The sequence below is a fragment of the Suillus discolor genome (assembly GCF_016758755.1).
Source record: "Suillus discolor strain FC423 chromosome Unknown F5147scaffold_96, whole genome shotgun sequence".
In the NCBI taxonomy this organism is placed as follows: domain Eukaryota; kingdom Fungi; phylum Basidiomycota; class Agaricomycetes; order Boletales; family Suillaceae; genus Suillus; species Suillus discolor.
The window spans coordinates 139,537-157,356 of record NW_024541343.1 but is presented as its reverse complement, the minus strand read 5'-3'; the positions used below and the strand labels follow the sequence as shown (position 1 = coordinate 157,356).

Sequence of the window (17,820 nt, the reverse complement as noted above, 5' to 3'; positions counted from 1 at the left end):
TGCGCTTCAGCATATGTAATAATGACCAGGAATCTTTAGAGGTAAGAGTCGCCTTTCCTATGCTATAGTCGTGGACCCATAAGTTTTGTGGCTTTGCCGGCCTAGCGCTGGTGATGCAGTGGCGACTGTGCAGCCCATCAATATCTCGGGTCTTAGAAGATTGTCAATATCTTATCCTTGGCAAAAATTCAATACCTACAGCGATGGTCTGCACCAGGCCTCCATTGGAGTGGCGAAGAGTGTCAAGTAGCTTGCCTGTCTTCCTTTCAAATACATACACTGATCCATTGTCGCTTCCTCCTACAATCAATCTTCCTTCTGCTCCGAATGCCACCTGTTTGGGTACTGACACACTCGGAGGAGCAGTTACGAATGTTCGAACTGGCTCCTCGTTGCCGTCAAGTCGGTACAGCGTAAAACCGTCTGCTGCGTTGTCGACCACGAACACGCCTCTCTTCTGATTGACGGCTGCGTGACCGCTGACAGAATGTTAGTGATTTGTATATTGATCGTGAGCTGTGGACTGACATCACTGATTTACAGGTATACTCCTTCACCACCGTGCCGTCGTCGCCATTCAACTTGATGAAATTACCATCGTACAGTCCAAATGCATAGACACCTCGGTCGTCTGCAAATGCGACAGACTTAGGTACTGTGTTGTCTAGTCGCACTGAAAACACAGCCTGCAGTTGCGAATTTGTGTTGAGGACAAGGACCTGAACTATTTTGTCCCTCGTTCCGATTGCTATCCGCGCACCTGCGTCGGAGGACGTCGGATCCCATGACATGCAAGTAATTTCAAAGCCCGATCCGAGTCTCCTAACGCAAATCTCCTGAAAATGCATCTGTTGATGTCAGGCGAAGGCCTAACGATGAACTAGGATTCTCTTACATCTATTGGGCTACGCCGCAAGAATGCCACGTAACCTAAACCGGTTCCATAACAAAGTGTTTCCGCCATGCCTAGTCTTGTGGTGATCCAGACAGCGCAGCTGACTGTACCCCGCGACTCGCAGTTAAGGGGAGAGCATGTGAGTTCTTTTCGTGATCTGGTAATCCCAGAGTTTAACGCCCTCGGTGCCTACTTGTTTGTTAGCACCCTGCCATAATTAGAACGCATGTGAGTTACCACCGACATGCAAGAGCTTGGCCATCATTGGAAATTGCAAGCGCATGGATAGAACCGCCATAGGTAGAGAGGCACGCTCGATGTTGGAAGTGTTGCGTTGATTTCGTGAAGAGTGACCAGGCAAAGAGAGACATTGTCGCGTATAATCTTATCAATTGTAATTGCCAGCTCATTAACTCGCAGCCTATTTGTATAATGACTCTATTTGTTTTAGTAAACTTTTGTTCATGATTCCATGGCGATCATTTTGCTGACTTCTGTGTTCGGTTTTTTCATGAGCAACTTAGGGCCAATCTTATATTACAGTCGTCTATTAAAATCCATTGTACTTTCTATTCTCATCTTTTTGTCATCGCCGTCCTGGACAACGTATTTGTTGATCCGTAATTGGGTATTGTTTCAACCCAATATGGCAGTCGAAGTGGTGGCCATACTCATAAATCTTGCTAGAAGGTTACCTTCGTTCATACCCGCTCACATCGCCACCGTCATGCGCAACACAACGATTCCTGTCTCTCCCTTCTACGACCAAGAGCCTGGTGCTCCACCCACCGTTTCCTCCCATGCTTACCGACCAGCTTGAGTTATTTGGAAGTACTCATCACCCAACTATACTCATCTCCGACGAGATTCTCCCTGCCAAAGCTAGCACCATCGTCCCACCTATTCCTGCCCTCAAGGGCACGCCTGAGATCAAACTTGCGGCGCCATCATCAAGACCAATCGTTGTTTCTCGCCGTACCCGAAGAGAGTATCATTGGAGCGGTTTTCTCTTGGTCACCAGTATCTTCCGATTCTTCCGACTCCATTGATTCGGTGTCAGACAGTGGCTCGTCTACTTCGGCCGCGAGTCTATCAGAAGACTCAAAGATACCCAAGCCCCCTGGCGAACCTGGTCGTCCGGGGTGGGGAGGATACACGCTCCAGGAGAGTTTAAACTGGAGTCCAAAGGCATACACGAAATTCAAGGTTAGTGACATGTTCTCAACTGCGGTCTGCTGCTTACTAAATCAACGCCTCAAGAAATCTATGCACCACCTTGTCGAGGAACATCTCGATACCACAAAGTGCGCCTCTTCCCAAAGCCCTGCGCTCCTGAGATATGTGCGCGACAAGTCAGTACACCTTCTATGGCGATCATCCACAATCTCATGATCTATTAGGCTGTTGATGCTTTCTCCGACCTAGACAACTACAGTAGTTGCTGGCCGGTGAATGATATCATCATGATGCATCTGAAATACACGTCGGGACGTGCTAGGCAGAAGGAAGCAGGGATGGCTTTGGGCAAGAGCAAGAGGAAGACACATACATCGCCTGTGAGCTCTATTATTATTGCGAAGGTCAGGGCTAATGCTAATCTACAGGCCACTTGATTCATCCTGTCCCCTATATCAATATCGTAAATTACTCCGTAGAAAATGTCAGCATGATATTTGTTGGGACCTAGTCTCTGAATAAGGGCACGTTGAGCAAAAATTAAGCGGAGTGATAGACTGTAGGGATGCATGTAGAAAGACCTGAACTCGAGTTACGACTCAGCCGTTGATGGGTCATTCCTGACACGACGGTATGTACTGTCGTAAATCATTTCTCTTAATAGCTACCTCCCTCCCTTTTACCAAATTCAACCTTGCTACTCTGACCCCACAGGCCCACCGATCGTCGACCAGCCATCTACGACGGTATGTACCGTCGTGTGCGTTATCCTGTGGTCACTGTTATAGCGTCCCTCGTTGTTTGCGTATCCTTCATGACAGCACCCTCTGGGCGAACCTCATTTATTATTTACTACAATCATTATACAATCACTTTCAAGTATCAAACTACCGCCTCATGAAACCTGGAAACCAGCCGATGGTTGAGCCGAGTGCTTAGTGGCTTCACAAACGTGAGAGTGCGTGGGATCCTTGCTCGAAAATGATGTTTAATGTATCGTGTAAATCTGACAGGTACCAGATCAACGAGGCTCAAGGAATGACCATCTACTGAACTCACTGATGCATGATAAAGTCAGCGAGCGCATTGTCCCTGCCTCGCATATTCACAACAGAGCCACTGCTAACGCCAACCCTCATCACAACTGCGTCACCTCGGAATATGTGTTCTACGCTGCTAAGAAGGGGGTTGACTCCCAGACGACAGTGTCGCTTGAAGAAGACGCAAAACTGGTAATGTGTCTCCCTTCATGTAGGGTAACAAAACAATTATGCACGTAAGGCTGCACGGCAGCGTAATTCAGGAGGCTCTCAACAACGGGAAAGCGTTGGGCTTTGCGCGAGCGATTGGAGCATCGCGTCAACATAGTGACCTGGCGAGGTTTACTCCCCGACGCAGAATACAGCCTACAATGCAAATGGAGCTCTGGAGTCTTATACAGCTGTCAGCGAGGATCAGGAGTGAGGTGAGGTAAGGTAACTTACAAACGACGTAGGGAAGATATACCCGCGAGTGTTGACCATTGCAGCAAAGGAATGACAAAAATAAGTGACAAGGCGACCAGCGCTAAGGATAACGTGAGGGAATGGGCGATGAAAGTGGGCGATGAAAGTTGGATTTTATAGTAGTTCCCCTTTGAACCGAGCACACCAACCACACACCCACCGTACACGACTTTGAACCGAGCATGACTTTGAACCGAGCACATCGCACACGACAATAGCTATTGTCTTGATTAACCAGGATATTAACTACGACAATAAACAATAAGTGTTAACTTGTGACTTTTTGAACTCAAATTAATTCAAAGCCAAACCTAATATATTCCTTGTTCAATCTCAATCCCAACTCATGACCGAAAAGCGCGCGATAAGGCTGCATATAAAGTAAAGACATATACGTCCAAACCTAAATCACAATTCCTATTGCCATGTCAGTACTGAACGCGCTTTCTTCCGGAAGATGTTCAAACATACAACGATGTAGGCTTATTTGACGATGCCATGGAAGACGATACAAGTCAGCCTTCCAATATGATCGTCAATACGGTACCTCCAATTAGATCAAGCGGGGAGATAGACCAGATGGACCTTGAAGAGACTGTAGAGGATGTCACAAGCCCGCCCGCCACAAGGACGGTTCTCGACAAGAGGGAAAGGCTGCATGTACAACAAAAGCAGGTCGTCGATAAGGTACGACTAGTACAGAGAAGTTAATAACTAGCTCAGTCTATACAGACATCGGACAAGCATCGCATTAAAGAAGTCAACTACTCAGAGACATTGTGCCAGACCGTATACAGTCAAGAGGAGCAGATCAACACTATGAGGCGTGAAATGCAGATGGTTCGTAGTATCTTACTGCAAATTACCAATATGTGACGGTGGCCGTAGCAAAACGATATAAAAAAGCAGTGGGAAGCAGCTCTAAGAGAGCGGGAAGAGCAACTAGAAAAGGTCCACCAAGAACTCGAGGTAATTCCTTTGCAGCGTTCGACAGACAATGCATGTTGACATCGTGGCATGGCAGGAGAACCACGCTCAGCAGCAAGAGAACCGCGCCCAACAGCAGAAGCAACTTGAAGATTATATCAGAGAAAGTCGCGAAACACTCAGCCAGGCGAATCGCGAGGCAATAGACGCTGGCATGCATAAAATCCTGGAGGAAACTCGCGAGCGATTTACACAAGAATTGAGGCGGCGAGAAGCAGAGCTGGGTGAAGAACTGGCCAGGCGAGAGGAAGAATTAAGGAAAAGGAAAGAAGAAGAGGTGAGCTAAACAACTTAACAAGAAAATGGTTCATGACGATCAAGGTAGTGTCGAGAACAATCGAGTGCCATCTTCACGGAGATGGAAAGGAGACTACAGCATGAAATTGAGAAGTTGAAGGTGAGAATGTTGTTTCATAAACTCACAGGCAATATGCTGAAATCTGCTTGAATGCACTCCAGGCGGAAAAAGAGAGCGAGCTGGCCAGGATGGAACAACGATTTGCCAGGCGTCACAGGGTACAGGACGATGATATAGAAATTGATAATGACCCCCCTCTGCGGAGAGACACAGGGCAGTCATCCGCACCATCCGCAAAACCGTCGTTAGGTACCCCATGCCGTGATGCGATTAGAAGGATAAAGAGAACTCATGGAGTATCACGCAGGACTCGCCTTGTATCAATAGTAGCAGAGGTAAGGGTCTGATGCTGTTGGCTGCGATACAAGATTTGACGACAGTAGGTGAACACCGAGGAAGTCCCTCGTGAATCATCCGAAGAAGATGTACCACCACCTGAGCAGCACAATCCATCGCCTCGTGCCAGCCTCAGCATGGAGGACGCAATCGCAAGAGGTGTGGAGGCTGCACTGAGACGCGTTCTCGTCGACAAAGAATTTTCGGGTCTCAAAAAGCGCAGTCCCCGGAGGAGAAAGACAGAGGAGGAAGAAGTACAGCGTGAAAAGGCAAGCGAATCAAACTACGAAAGAAACTTCCTGCTGGTAAGCCCAACATCATATAGAAGCTCCCACACTTATGGCGAAGTAGGGAGAAGTGCGGCGTCTCTTCAAAGATATGTTCAACATTTCTCAAGATGCTGATTTCATAGCCCATGAGGCAGCTCGTCGTGAGGATGTGTATTCATATGAATATGAAGATGGCCCAGGTCCTGATCTGAAAAACCTCGCGTTCGATACCAAGAACAGGTCCAAAACCCCCTGGAATAGTAGAATCATCGATCTGCTACTTGGAGAATTACGGAGAAGGGGCGATGAAGAGAGGTGGCCATTCGCCAGGTCAGAGGCGTATTTCAGGAAAATTCTTCGAGATCGCTACAAGCGACTGCGTACGGTCTGGACGTGTGCCCAGCCTAAGGTCACGGCAAAGGGTGTGCTGGAAACTCCTGCGGAGGTAGAGGAGAGGTTAATCGCGAAGAAGGACGAATTATTGAAGGTGACTCGTCAAACGACACGTCGCAGAAACGTATGCTCGCAATATCCAGACGGTTCTAGCACTGATACTTTCTCAGAAATATCTCCATAGAGCAACAGTTCTTGACCATCTCGTTAAGCAGAAGACCGATGATAAAGAAGAGGACCTCCCAGCGTGGCAGTGGCTTCAGCAACTAGTGAAGACGTTGGGAGAATGTGGTATGAGTTCGGAAGAGAGCGATTTGGAGAATGATATTGAAACAGTCCTTCGGGTCAAGAACATGGTATGGCGTCGTGCGGTAGAACGCGAATTGGATATCGTTGATCACCAGAGGCTTGCGGATGACGATATATTCGCCCCCCAAGGCTCAAAGCCAATGAAAAGGATACGCGCAGCCGGGAATCCGAAGACCTCCAGGGTACCAGCTGAGGAATTGCCAAAAGCCTTGTATAGCGAAGAATGGCTCATGGGCCTCAGCAAACATCAGGTCGAGAAGTTATCAATCTCAGACAAAAGATTCAAATGGATGCAGGTTGCGGTAGTGTAGTGTATGTATTGTATGTATGCTCCAAAGGATGTAAATCAATAATCAATGTGTCAGGTAACAAAAGGATGACTCGATGACACGACGGTACATACCGTCGTGTGAGAGATGAGACCATCGAACTTGGAGGTAGGCAATGAAAGGACATGCGACGGTACATACGGCGGTTCACGCCGGGAGTGATGTGGAAAGTAAGGAAAGTACGTCGAAGGTCAAGGGTAGAATCATATTAGGAGAGGTCGGATTATCAGATTCAAAGTGACTACAAAAAGATGAGCACATAGTGCTACAAGTAGTAATACAGGAGTCGCTAAAACAAAAGATCAAGAACCTAGGTAAACAAAAACCCGCGAAACAATTGGGAGCTGAATATAAATATGTTGCGAGCAGGCAACTGACTGCCAGAAAAATTCGCTTGACTGAGGTGCTTGAAGGACTGCTTGTCGTCGCCCGGTAACTGCGTCGACCACAGGGTTTTAGCTGAGCCGAAAATGGTCAGGCGAGGACAATAACCCGACACTTCTCAGCAGTACAGACCGCTGGGTAGTGGGAGGAAGACTTGGACTCGACTCAGACTCGGCAGTACATACCACCGAGCGTTCAGAGTTGATCAGTCGAAAAGGACTTGGAGGTGGTTGTGTTGAGGCTTGTTGATTGCATAAGTTAGGCTTTAGTCACGTGAGTGCAGTTTACTGCTCTCAGCGTAGTAGTCATCCTTTATTGTCCTGGCACGATGGTATGTACTGTCGTGTTGTCGCTCGCCTCTGTTTCTTCCATTTCTATGAGGAGCCGACTTCGACTGCTGGGGCCTCATCTATCATCGATAATATTTGGCATGACGGTATGTACTGTCATGCCATCCTTTCGTCGCCTGCCTCCACCGGACCTTTATTCCATTTCCGTTCCCGCGTGGCTACGCTCCTTCTGGCAAATACTCAGAACGTTCATCCGCATTCGTTTATCGTTATCGGCGCCCATGTAAGTAGGCACGTTGTACTTTGTCGCCTTGCTTTCCTTGTAAATTTTACGTTGTTGTGAGTCGCCCCCACTTTGTCCTTGTTCTTTTATCGTATTTAAATGGTCATATCCCGGTCTTTACTCTTCTAGACTTAACCATCACCCATAGACGACGGTACATACTGTCGTCATTCACCTGATGCCTGCGTCCCGTCCATCGCTCAAACGATGCATGTGTCAGGAGTGTATTACCAGGGGCGGATGCGACGAATCAGGCGCACCAAAAGGAGTGTTGATGGCAGAACGCTTAATCGCTGCTCATGTCCAGCGTGTAAAGGCTGAACATGCTGAGCCCGCGGCCGTCACCTCTAATCTTTCCGCATGCACCACCGCTGGCAGCAGCATCGCTCCATCCCATGTCTGTGTTCTGGCGGATGAACTCGGGCGGTTAACATTGTCACCACCCTTGAAGTCAACCCGCAAGGGTGCTGGCGAGAAAGTATCCAAGAAGGAACGCGATCGGCGAACCATGAGGGCATTAGATGTCCTTGACAACATCGAGTCCCGAATTCAACGGATCTTCCGCTTGCTACTGGATTCTGGTAACCTTAATGACGCTGGCCGCGAGGTACCTTTGCTTCGCAAAGCTGTCGAGAATGTCAGTCGACGGGCAGATGTCATAATGGCGCGAAAGCAGGCAATCATCACTCAGATTGATGACTTGGCCGCCCAGATCAGCAGGCATAAGCCGTCTGACGATGTGCTGGTACCCATCGAGATTGATACCGGTAAGCAACGAGCATGTGGGTCACGGGTTCTTTGCTTATTGTACGATAGATACCTTTCAGGTTTCAGTTGATCGATCAGATGAAATCAGCCAAGTCGTCTTATTACTTTGCGTCGCATGTAGGGTTATCATGGGAATGAGCAGGAGTAGCTGCGATTTGATTGTGAAGATTATCATCATCATACTGTTCCTTGCATTTCGGAAGTCGGACGGTAGTCTTAGCTCGTCACACGAAAACATCCTCAAGCAGATCCCATTAACATCGGAAAGTGCGGAGGCAAAATTCCACCTTACCGGGACAACCATCCCGTATGCCATTTGCAGTTGTCATTGCACCTACGCGCCGATTTATGCGCCAGGCTCAACCACCCCAACATACCCCAAATGTTGCACACATTGTCCTACTCCCGAGACCGAATGTGGCGAAGATTTACTTGTCGGCGCTGACGGAGAACCCAGGCCCAAGAAGATTTTCTTGTACCACGACTTCAAAGATTATCTTGCTAGTCTCCTCTCGCGTAGAGATATCGAGGCTGTAATGGATCAGGCGTGCGATGATCTCATGGAATCCATTAACTCTCCTCATCCGCCCTTCGTCAAAAATCCATTTGAATCTCAATTCCTCCGTCAGTTTGGTGGCCCGGAGCCAGGCTTGCTTTTTGTTGACAGAGGAGAGGAAGGGCGCTATGCCTTCGCCCTTTTTGTGGACTTCTTCAATCCGGAAGGGTTGAATATACGCGGAGCTAGCACATCCTGTGGAATCATCTCCATGGCGTGCTTGAATCTACCGTTGGATATTAGATACAAGCCGGAGAACATGTATGTTGCAGGCATCATCCCAGGTCCGAAGCAGCCATCACTAGAAAATCTCAACCACTACATCCGACCGCTCATCAACGACTTAGTAGACGCATGGAAGTGCGGTGTCAAATTCTCCAAAACTGCCTGTTACCCTGACGGCCGCGTTACTCGAAGTGCCGTTGCCCTGGTTGTTTGTGACCTTCCTGCTGCTCGACATATCGCTTCTCTGGCCGGAGTTAGTAGTCATTTTTACTGTAGTGCATGTGATTGCTACCACAAGTCTACTTATGGAAGAGTAGACTTCGAGAATTGGAAACCTCGCAATAGAGACGAACTCCGAGTATATGCGGAGCAGTGGAGAGACGCTGCCACGTCCGGTGAACGTGAAACATTGTTCAAGGCTCACGGCGTGCGTTATTCCGAGCTTTGGCATCTACCATACTGGGACCCCTCTCGGCAACTGGTTGTTGATCCAATGCACTGCCTATTGGAAGGCTTAGTTCCTCACCACACTCGTAATCTACTTGGTTTGACTTCGAGGTCAACCGCATCGACTTCTGTCATTCCCGCATTTACGTATGATTTTGGCGAAGTGCCTCCCGGGACAATGACGTCGAAGGAAATGACGCAGATATCTGCGATCCAGACTCTCCTTGTTTCCCAGATGAGTATTTCCGACGAAGAGGCTTGTTATAACAAGCTGAAGGACTCTCTGTTGCACAAGAATACGGAACCGTTGAAGTTCGTCTGCAATACCCTGGGTTGTATGCCAAGTAAAGCTGGTAGAACATTTAAGATAGATTATGTTAAAGTCCTCCTCGACTGGGTAAGTTCTTCGCCATCGTGTTTACTGTCCTGAGTTTCCTAACGCTCATATACAGCGTCGTGGAAAGCCTTTAGCTGCTCCCCAAGACGAACCTCAGTTTGGGACAGCAAAAGTGCTTGGACGTATTTGCGACGTCATTCGAGATACATCTGTCCCCACTTGGCTTGGTTCAGTCCCTAGTAATTTTGGAGAGGCATCTGCTGGGACGCTTAAAGCTGATGAGTGGCGATCACTCATCATGGTCTACCTTCCTATTTCCCTTGTGAGCTTGTGGGGAGCCGGTACCTCACATTCTTCCGATGAACTCGCTGTCCGCCTCAAAGTTGTTCTTGATCACACTATGGAACTTGTCGGTGCGGTGTATATTGCATGTGCACGAACCATGACTGCAAGACGAGCGAAAGCGTATCGCTCGTACATCTCTGGTTATGTCGGAAAGTTGAAGGAGATCCATCCTACCTTCTCTCTCCGCCCAAATCACCATGCGTCTTTCCACTTATATGACTATCTACTCCTATTCGGGCCCGCCCACTCGTGGTGGAGTTTTCCCTTCGAGCGTCTGATTGGAATACTTCAACGTCTCCCCGTAAATCACAAATTTGGTGAGCCCTTATTATACGGAACGAAAAAAGTAGACTGATATCTTGTCAGGGGAGCTCGAGAACACAATGCTTTGTTCGTATATCAAGGCTACTAGGTTTCGCCGTTGGCTCGCTCGACCGGACTGTCCGCCTGCTATCCAAGAGTGCAGGGTCCTTTTCGATAAAGTATATGCCCCAAAGGGTGCTATAGATCCCCACCAAGAGCTTGCTGAAGATCCTATGGATGATGTCGTCCAGGCGCCTGACTCGGCAACGACCAGTGCAGTGCCTGAGGATTTATATACCCTTATCCGACGGCGAAAAGCAGTATTACGGGCCTCACTCAAGTTTGATGGTATTATTTACAGCAGGGCATCTACGCACCTGGGAAACAGCCAGATTCTGTTCTATCCCGACGGAGATAGATCGTTGACCCCTGTCCCCGCTAGTATCATATATATCTATGGTACGACGACAGGAGAAATGTCGTTCGCTGTACAGCGACATCTCCCGCTGGATATTCACAATGACCCCTTCTCGATGTATCCCGATTTTCCGGCCAAGTTGTACTCGACAAACTTACAGAGTAGTCTCGAAAAAGTCAAGGTGTCCTGGGTAGTTGGCCACTTTGCACGGTGGGCGGTTTCTGACTCTCATGCAGTAATTTTATCCCTATCTCGCGATTGACAGATTTAGCTAAACCCTCTCAATGATTCATACTGACGATTGTATCTTTTGTATCGTATCGTATTGTATTGTATTGTATCGGTGTCATATGTTATTACTAGATATCCATGATAATAACAGTGTATATTTGAATTCTCGCATATCTGCAAATGTCATACACGAGGTAACGAGTTCGCGTGGTAAGCAGGCGACGAATGAGTTATGTGCGGGCAATGGTCGGGCGATGGGCGGGCGATGATCGGGCGATTCATTTCGTCTGCAGACAAAACTTGAAGTTTTGTCATCACATTTTGCCACCGGTGTAAACTTCAAATTTTCAGGGTGTCCTAATTGTCAGACAAAACTTGATAAATAAGCAGGCATATAGTCATGTCCCAAATTTCATGTTTTGTCTGCCATTTTAGGTCTGAATTAAACTTCAAATTTGAGCACACGCAGAGAATTGGATTAAATTTCTTATTGTTGTTGACATATAGTCGGTGGGAATATGGTTGCCAATGCTTGAAATTTTGTATGTCAGTCCAAAACATTACCAAAATTTGAAGTTATGTCCCCATCTTTATGTCGGTTTAAATTTCAAATATTTTCTTCACATTTGGTACGACATAAAAACATCTCCTAAATATCGATAACCCCGATGTGTAATTAGTGGTTTATGGGAACTACAGGTGCAGGGTTCTCTGATGTTCCTGCTTTTGAACGCCTTGTCACATAGGAATATTTCTTGGCCCACGCGCTCCACGAGTCAACGACTTTTTTCGGAGGTGCAAGCCATGATAGGCTCAGGGAGAGCCAGGAACAAAGTTAAATCAATGAAGATGATCTAGGGTGAGATAGGATGAGATGATACTATTGAGAGTGACCGTGACTGACATAGACCGCCGGGTGTTTGTTTGACTAGCCGTTACGTCGGACCCCTAACGTTTGAGAATCACAACTCAACTTCTCTTACTTAAGCTTTACAAGATTGGATTCCCTTTCTCAAGCCTCGAGGTTTGATTACGTCTTGATATCCCTCGATCTGTATCTTTGGGTTTACACCAGGTCTTAGTTGTCATCACTTCTACGGCAACCCGATATCTGTTGTTTCTGCAATGACTGGGGAATAGGGAACAAAACCCTCATGATGAACACGAGACATTAGCGAGAGTACCAAGATATCAAAATATAGTAGCCAATGCTTCACCATCATCTTGACTGGAATCCAACGAACCAAACAGCTTTCCTCCCGGACCATTTTTGCCAAAGGTGAAGCCAACCCAGACACCTCGGGCTTCTGGCTCTTCCTTTTCTTTCACCTTCTCCACATTTCGCTGCTTGTCTTTCACTTCAGCGTACTTCGCCATGTCTTCCGCAGAAGTGAAATCATCATAGTACCCAGTATCAATCTCTGAGTCAAGAGCAGGCACAAACGGTGCACGTGTTGAACGGAGGTCTTCCCACTGCATCCCGTCAAAGAAAGGGTGGCTTGTGACCTGTGTAAGAGTGGAGTATCGAACACTCGAGTGCGAGATGAGTCTGAACAGGAAACAAGAGGTATTCAGCGTCGTCAGACAACACGGTAGCAAGCCATGTACCTGGTCACGGCATCCCATGCAATATCCGTCAAGTTGAAGATCAAGTCTTCGGGCTTGTCATACTCTGGTCTTCTCAGTACCTTCGTCCAATTCTTCAGGTTTGTCCAGGTCTCCTCTGGTGTACCACCACTGAAGGGCGGAAACCCAGCGAGAAATTCGAAGAATATGCAACCTAGCGACCAATAGTCGACTGAATAAGTGTATGGTTTGCCTCTAAGGACCTCCGGCGCCATGTAGTCGGGTGAGCCAACTATGGAGTCTGCATACCGTGGGTCTTCAGCGCGGATGGATTTGTACATGGAGCGGCGTTCTAGGGTAGAGCGGTAGACGACTTGAACGTCTTTCGCTTTATCGAGCTGAGAAATATTAGAGCGCACAGGATGAAGTCAGGGTCGCAGACGGACCTTCAACTTCATCGATTCAATGCGCTTGGGATTGAGGGCACCTGTGGCAAGTCCGAAGTCAGTCAGCTTGACGTGTCCGGTGCCGTCCACAAGGAAATTCTGGAGGCATTGTCAGTACTACAGAGCTTGCGCATGCGACACAGTTTTACCTCCGGCTTCAAGTCACGATGAATGTAACCAAGCTTGTGAAGCTCGTTGACAGCGACGAACATTTCTGAAATATAAAACCTTGCGTGCTCTTCCTTGAGAACGCCAGAATTGTTGAGAAGAGTACGAAAATCGCCTCCGGGAACATACTCCATTGCTAAATACACGTGTTGTGCGTCCTGGAATGCGTAAAGAAGTCTGACGAGCCAGGGTGTTTTGGTTGCGGTAAGGATGTCGCGCTCCACTAAGACGTGCCGCACCTTGAAATACATCAGTCTTCATGCAGATCTGTTAGTAGAATAACAAACCTCATCCATCTTGAACAATATACGTTTCTTCATCTTCTTGAGAGCGCATATCTCTCCTGTGTCCTGTTTCCGTGCCAAGAACACCTCACCATAACCACCCTGCCCGACTTGTGCGATGATATGAAATTGGTCAACCCTCAGCTTTGCTCTGCGTTTTCTCAGAATTACTCTCTCTCGCCCACAATACGACTTGAACTCCTTTGCGTACTCCGCGGCTGTTAGCTGCCTTTTGGTAGTATCTGTGTCAAAGCGTGCCCTCCTTTCTTTCCTGGATGCGATATATCCAAGGTTCATAAAGTAATAGTCGAGAAAAACTGGTAGGAGCATAGATGATGAGATCGGGGAAGGTCTCAAAATGATATGCTCACATAGTTGGGCCACGGTAGCCTTGCGCTTGACCTCGGCGCTCTGGAGCAATTCCCTCTCCCAGAGCTGAAATCCACCTGCTTTCACGGTTGTCGCATTTCGTGCAGTGTCCATTGAAATGTCATCAGACCACGCGCCGCCGTTAGGCTTTGCGGTACTCATGTGGATGTCCCGAAGTCCCAATGTGATTCCCTTTGCCGTGTCCATATGTATATCTCGATATTGGGGTGAATCTGATCTAGATGGAAGGGGAGCCATAGAGCATATCTCAGTTGATATCCTAGATGTTCCTGGTCTATTGATCTTTGTATGATGAAAATGAGTCTCAAGCACTGTGGTTTGATTCTGGATATAATTGATACGGTCACATGACGGACGCGTTCTGGAAAGGAGTCCGAAACTTTGTTTGATTGACCATGCCCAAACCATGCCTCAAGTTCGTCCTACTCATATTGATCTTGCTTCAATCCTCGCAGAGCCTAACCCTTCTGTCGACCTGCGCCTGCACGCATATGAAGCTTCCACATCTAATTTTCTCAGAGCGGTCACCAACTATGCAAATCGCGCAGTAGCAGAGATCACCAAACATAGGAATGCTCAGGAGGCAGACAAGAAACGTTTGGCTGAGAAGACTGTTGCAGTAAAGGCTGAAACTAATCAGTGTAAGGTGAAGGAGATTGAGCTGCTGGCTGGTACGTGGTCATGCTTATTGTGGTGTAATTGTGCAGCAGTGACATCTCTCAGTAATGGAAAGGGAAAAGGAGGAGGTCCGAGAAGCTGAGACATCAATTACCGCTCTGAAACGCCAGCTCGCATCGATCCGTGAAACCTGCCAGTCCGTTGATGCAGAGATAGAGCAATATCGTGCCCTAACTGCCAATTTGAAGAGAGGTAAGTACTGTCGTTGTAATTTCCTTGCTTACGCTGCTTAGGCTACTTTCTGCAGAAAAAGATCGAGAGCGGCAGACATTGGAGATGCATGCAGCGCAAACAGGACCTGAATTAAATGCCTGCGAAACCCGTCTACGTTGTCATATCGAGGGAATAGAGAAGGACCGGCTCCTCATCCGATTTACGCACATTGACAAGCTTGACATTGACTGTGAATTCAGCTTCGTGCTCGACGTTGCATCCAGCTCAAATCAAGGTATGCAAGTCAATACAATGTATCTCAAAGGTGGTGCTTACATACGCCAACCAGTGATAACGACCACACCACCACTGCCAAATCTCCCCATACTACTTAATGAACTAAACGAAACAAGAGATATATTCCATTTTATCAGGTCGATGCGCTCGGCGTTTGCCCAATTAGTAGAGAAACATTAGGAGATTGTCAATTCTTATATCGCCTATGAATCAATATACCACAACTTTTGCGATAATTCCAAGAAAGTTATAAACTTATATCTACATACTACCCTGTCTTCCACGTTACTCGTCGTCTCCTTCCCCCCAACCCGTCCGGTCTCTATGACCCCCAGAACCTCCCAGCTTTCCCTTGGTCCGGCTCTTGCGGCCACCCAGCTCCTTGTACATTTCTCTCATCTCCAACTTGCCTGGCCGGCTTTGCGTAAGCTCCTCTTGTCGCCATTGCTCTTCTTTAAGTTCTTTTGGCGTTTGATAGCCTGACTGTGACGGTGAAGTGCGGCCTGAGCCTCTCGAAGGCAACGGTGATGATGGAGGCGAGCGATTCGACACAGATTTAATGTAGGTTATCCGCTGAGAACAAATCATCAAATCATACAGCCAGACACAGGAAGATAAAGTACTCACCCAATTCTGTTTCGACTCCCTTCTAGTCCACTTCCCGGGGGGAAGAGTTTCGTCATGGAAGTTTTCCTTCCTATAATGCTGGAACCAAACTTGTAACACAACGTAGACCATTAGCATACAGCACGCTAATATATAGATATGACTTGCTGTAGTTCAGTGTCTGACTCTTATTCCACTTTCTCGATACCCTAGCGCAGGTCGCAAGCTCAGATATCCCAAGCCACCGGAAAATGTTTTGCGATACTTGAGTTGGAAATGCCTTTAGGGGGTCATTCGAGAGGCCCTTCAATGGCAGTGCACTCGCAGAGCGAGTGAAACCTCTTCGTGTTGGTGATACAGGGCGCGATGAGGGACGTGAAGGTCCTCTCGACCTCGCTGGCGTCCCTGGTAGTGAGAACTTGAGAATATGTTGAGTAATTGATATTAGAGTAGACGGTATGGGGGCATACCACGCCAACGAGCTCATCGTCTGAGTCATTCTCAGCCTGGGATTGCCTGGAAGATGGATAGAGTCCATTCAATTCATGGGTCTGTGATTGCGATTTGAGCACGCCTTGTAGCAAACTCATTATGCAGCAGTTGTGTAGGTGGTTTGGAATCTGGATGAGATGAAGCTTCGGATGAAAACCAAAGGCTGACAAAGATGGAATATATATATGATGTCATCCAACCACAGTCCACACTGATAACAATGAGATATTGAAAAACTCTCATTGTTCGAATTGACCATCTAAAAAATGGGAGCGAGTACCATAAATTATGATCAATCAAGGCCAACGTGCACAGTCCACACTGATAACAATGAGATATTGGAAAACTCTCATTGTTCGAATTGACCATCTAAAAAATGGGTCCGAGTACCATAAATTATGATCAATAAAGGCCAATGCCACGTTTATAGTACTTTCAAACCGACTTAAATAACTGCCACACGCCCTTTGCATATCCCACGACCTCGTCCGCACCGAGCTTGCTTTCTCCAAATATCCGATCCACAAAAGTGATCGGAACCTCGCCAACAGTGTACCCCAGCGCCCGCGCCCTTACCATCATCTCCATCTGGAACACATACCCCCTGGACTGTGTCAGTGTAATGATATGCCGAAGAACGGGTAACCGGTACAATCTACACCAGCATTAAGTTTCCAGTCCCCTTTCCCAAACTAATAAGCTGCGTACCTGAAACTGCCCGTTAGGTCGCTCACGCCGGGGTTCAGTACAGTAGCAGCCAGGAAATTTGCTCCTCGTGAAACTAATTTGCGCTTCAGGTCCCAGCCGTGCACACCACCAGGTTGAGTTTCAGAGAGGTACGGAGTGGATGTCGAGCGATATCGCGTTCCTGTCACAATGTCGAGGTTGTGTGCTTGTTGTAATCTACACGTTGTTAACAGGGAAAAGTTAGGAAAAGACAACACACCTGATAAATTGCGGAATGAACTTGGGCTGACGGGATGGATGCGCATTAAAACTTGTGTGTCAAAGGATGGTGAAGCACGTACGTGATGCGAAAAGTCGGCATCCATTATTATCACAAAGTCACCAGTGCAGAAGTCGAGTCCATGGATATATGCAGTCCTACGTAGTACGCACAATTTGACGACGCATTCATTTTCCATACTTACTCCTAGTACTTACCCGAGTCCAAGTTTTCCTGCCCGTGGTTTGAGAAGCTTGACCAACAATCAGTCGGACCTCAACGCGTGATCCATTTGCACTCACTATTTTGTCCTCGCCATAAGCCCTTGCCAACTCAATGGCAACTTCTTGTGTCCCATCTGGACTCGCATCGTCTACGATGATGATCTCCCATGCAAGCTGACTGGTGTACTCAGTCTGGCTTTCGGCATGTTAAGCAGACAGAACGCACTGTTCCTCAAGGACCTTCGCTAGCAACCAGATAATAATTGGGAGGTTCTTGCGCTCATTGTAGGTCGGTAGAATAACAGAATACTTGTGAGTGTTTGGCGTGTTGTATTGGCCTTGCATGTTCAGCGACACTGGGCTGGCGAAAGGGTTCATTAACTTTGTAGTCTTGCAACTGGATGGCAGTTAGCGTGCGAGTTTACA

General features: G+C 47.6%; 9 protein-coding genes across 9 annotated transcripts; 4 read left to right on the top strand and 5 right to left on the bottom strand.

Moving 5' to 3' along the window:
• Positions 1 to 199: 199 nt before the first annotated feature.
• F5147DRAFT_551665 (uncharacterized protein) lies at positions 200 to 854 on the bottom strand (the record flags this gene model as incomplete). The annotated part of the gene is made up of 2 exons (XM_041430418.1): positions 200 to 479; positions 529 to 854. Coding segments are annotated over 2 exons (606 nt in total), but the record flags the coding sequence as incomplete, so codon positions are not given.
• Positions 855 to 962: 108 nt separating this feature from the next.
• F5147DRAFT_779999 (uncharacterized protein) lies at positions 963 to 2,508 on the top strand (the record flags this gene model as incomplete). The annotated part of the gene is made up of 5 exons (XM_041442385.1): positions 963 to 1,080; positions 1,583 to 1,915; positions 1,956 to 2,101; positions 2,156 to 2,251; positions 2,296 to 2,508. The coding sequence occupies 5 exons, from the start codon at positions 963 to 965 to the stop codon at positions 2,506 to 2,508; spliced, it is 906 nt and encodes a 301-aa protein (XP_041286587.1).
• A 731-nt stretch (positions 2,509 to 3,239) lies between these two features.
• On the bottom strand, positions 3,240 to 3,594 carry F5147DRAFT_779998 (uncharacterized protein; the record flags this gene model as incomplete). Its single annotated transcript, XM_041442384.1, has 2 exons — positions 3,240 to 3,503; positions 3,556 to 3,594. The coding sequence occupies 2 exons, from the start codon at positions 3,592 to 3,594 to the stop codon at positions 3,240 to 3,242; spliced, it is 303 nt and encodes a 100-aa protein (XP_041286586.1).
• Positions 3,595 to 5,686: 2,092 nt separating this feature from the next.
• Positions 5,687 to 6,347, top strand: F5147DRAFT_547243 (uncharacterized protein; the record flags this gene model as incomplete). The annotated part of the gene is made up of 2 exons (XM_041430340.1): positions 5,687 to 6,043; positions 6,138 to 6,347. Coding segments are annotated over 2 exons (567 nt in total), but the record flags the coding sequence as incomplete, so codon positions are not given.
• A 4,228-nt stretch (positions 6,348 to 10,575) lies between these two features.
• On the top strand, positions 10,576 to 11,175 carry F5147DRAFT_586320 (uncharacterized protein; the record flags this gene model as incomplete). The annotated part of the gene is made up of 2 exons (XM_041431918.1): positions 10,576 to 10,690; positions 10,775 to 11,175. 2 exons carry the CDS (start codon positions 10,576 to 10,578, stop codon positions 11,173 to 11,175), a joined length of 516 nt encoding a protein of 171 aa, XP_041286584.1.
• Positions 11,176 to 12,203: 1,028 nt separating this feature from the next.
• Positions 12,204 to 14,326, bottom strand: F5147DRAFT_723723 (AGC/NDR protein kinase). Its single transcript, XM_041438995.1, has 6 exons — positions 13,980 to 14,326; positions 13,612 to 13,925; positions 13,306 to 13,563; positions 13,157 to 13,255; positions 12,753 to 13,108; positions 12,204 to 12,693 (listed from the first exon to the last, which is right to left on the bottom strand). Exons 1-6 carry the CDS (start codon positions 14,233 to 14,235, stop codon positions 12,336 to 12,338), a joined length of 1,641 nt encoding a protein of 546 aa, XP_041286583.1. The 5' UTR covers positions 14,236 to 14,326; the 3' UTR covers positions 12,204 to 12,335.
• A 64-nt stretch (positions 14,327 to 14,390) lies between these two features.
• Positions 14,391 to 15,353, top strand: F5147DRAFT_723722 (chromosome segregation protein Spc25-domain-containing protein). Its single transcript, XM_041438994.1, has 4 exons — positions 14,391 to 14,669; positions 14,722 to 14,868; positions 14,924 to 15,124; positions 15,179 to 15,353. The coding sequence occupies exons 1-4, from the start codon at positions 14,405 to 14,407 to the stop codon at positions 15,304 to 15,306; spliced, it is 741 nt and encodes a 246-aa protein (XP_041286582.1). The 5' UTR covers positions 14,391 to 14,404; the 3' UTR covers positions 15,307 to 15,353.
• F5147DRAFT_723718 (uncharacterized protein) lies at positions 15,354 to 16,401 on the bottom strand. The gene is made up of 4 exons (XM_041438993.1): positions 16,203 to 16,401; positions 15,901 to 16,150; positions 15,754 to 15,842; positions 15,354 to 15,699 (listed from the first exon to the last, which is right to left on the bottom strand). Exons 1-4 carry the CDS (start codon positions 16,320 to 16,322, stop codon positions 15,412 to 15,414), a joined length of 747 nt encoding a protein of 248 aa, XP_041286581.1. The 5' UTR covers positions 16,323 to 16,401; the 3' UTR covers positions 15,354 to 15,411.
• Positions 16,402 to 16,555: 154 nt separating this feature from the next.
• Positions 16,556 to 17,814, bottom strand: F5147DRAFT_723712 (glycosyltransferase family 2 protein). Its single transcript, XM_041438992.1, has 7 exons — positions 17,621 to 17,814; positions 17,473 to 17,572; positions 17,389 to 17,423; positions 17,253 to 17,328; positions 17,171 to 17,196; positions 16,933 to 17,127; positions 16,556 to 16,879 (listed from the first exon to the last, which is right to left on the bottom strand). Exons 1-7 carry the CDS (start codon positions 17,770 to 17,772, stop codon positions 16,660 to 16,662), a joined length of 804 nt encoding a protein of 267 aa, XP_041286580.1. The 5' UTR covers positions 17,773 to 17,814; the 3' UTR covers positions 16,556 to 16,659.
• Positions 17,815 to 17,820: the final 6 nt, after the last annotated feature.

What these genes read in the sequence shown, in the direction of transcription:
- F5147DRAFT_723718 (XM_041438993.1), bottom strand. Translation starts at nt 16,322, where the DNA reads ATGAGTTTGCTACAAGGCGTGCTCAAATCGCAATCACAGACCCATGAA. An exon ending in ACGATGAGCTCGTTGGCGTG is followed by an intron (nt 16,151 to 16,202) that starts GTATGCCCCCAT and finishes CATATTCTCAAG; the next exon opens with TTCTCACTACCAGGGACGCC. An exon ending in GGGAGTCGAAACAGAATTGG is followed by an intron (nt 15,700 to 15,753) that starts GTGAGTACTTTA and finishes ATTTGTTCTCAG; the next exon opens with CGGATAACCTACATTAAATC.
- F5147DRAFT_723712 (XM_041438992.1), bottom strand. Translation starts at nt 17,772, where the DNA reads ATGAACCCTTTCGCCAGCCCAGTGTCGCTGAACATGCAAGGCCAATAC. An exon ending in CTTATGGCGAGGACAAAATA is followed by an intron (nt 17,424 to 17,472) that starts GTGAGTGCAAAT and finishes TTGTTGGTCAAG; the next exon opens with CTTCTCAAACCACGGGCAGG. An exon ending in TTCATTCCGCAATTTATCAG is followed by an intron (nt 17,128 to 17,170) that starts GTGTGTTGTCTT and finishes AACAACGTGTAG; the next exon opens with ATTACAACAAGCACACAACC.
- F5147DRAFT_723723 (XM_041438995.1), bottom strand. Translation starts at nt 14,235, where the DNA reads ATGGCTCCCCTTCCATCTAGATCAGATTCACCCCAATATCGAGATATA. An exon ending in ATCGTGACTTGAAGCCGGAG is followed by an intron (nt 13,256 to 13,305) that starts GTAAAACTGTGT and finishes CAATGCCTCCAG; the next exon opens with AATTTCCTTGTGGACGGCAC. An exon ending in TTGAATCGATGAAGTTGAAG is followed by an intron (nt 13,109 to 13,156) that starts GTCCGTCTGCGA and finishes AATATTTCTCAG; the next exon opens with CTCGATAAAGCGAAAGACGT.
- F5147DRAFT_723722 (XM_041438994.1), top strand. Translation starts at nt 14,405, where the DNA reads ATGCCTCAAGTTCGTCCTACTCATATTGATCTTGCTTCAATCCTCGCA. An exon ending in GGAGATTGAGCTGCTGGCTG is followed by an intron (nt 14,670 to 14,721) that starts GTACGTGGTCAT and finishes GACATCTCTCAG; the next exon opens with TAATGGAAAGGGAAAAGGAG. An exon ending in TGCATCCAGCTCAAATCAAG is followed by an intron (nt 15,125 to 15,178) that starts GTATGCAAGTCA and finishes TACGCCAACCAG; the next exon opens with TGATAACGACCACACCACCA.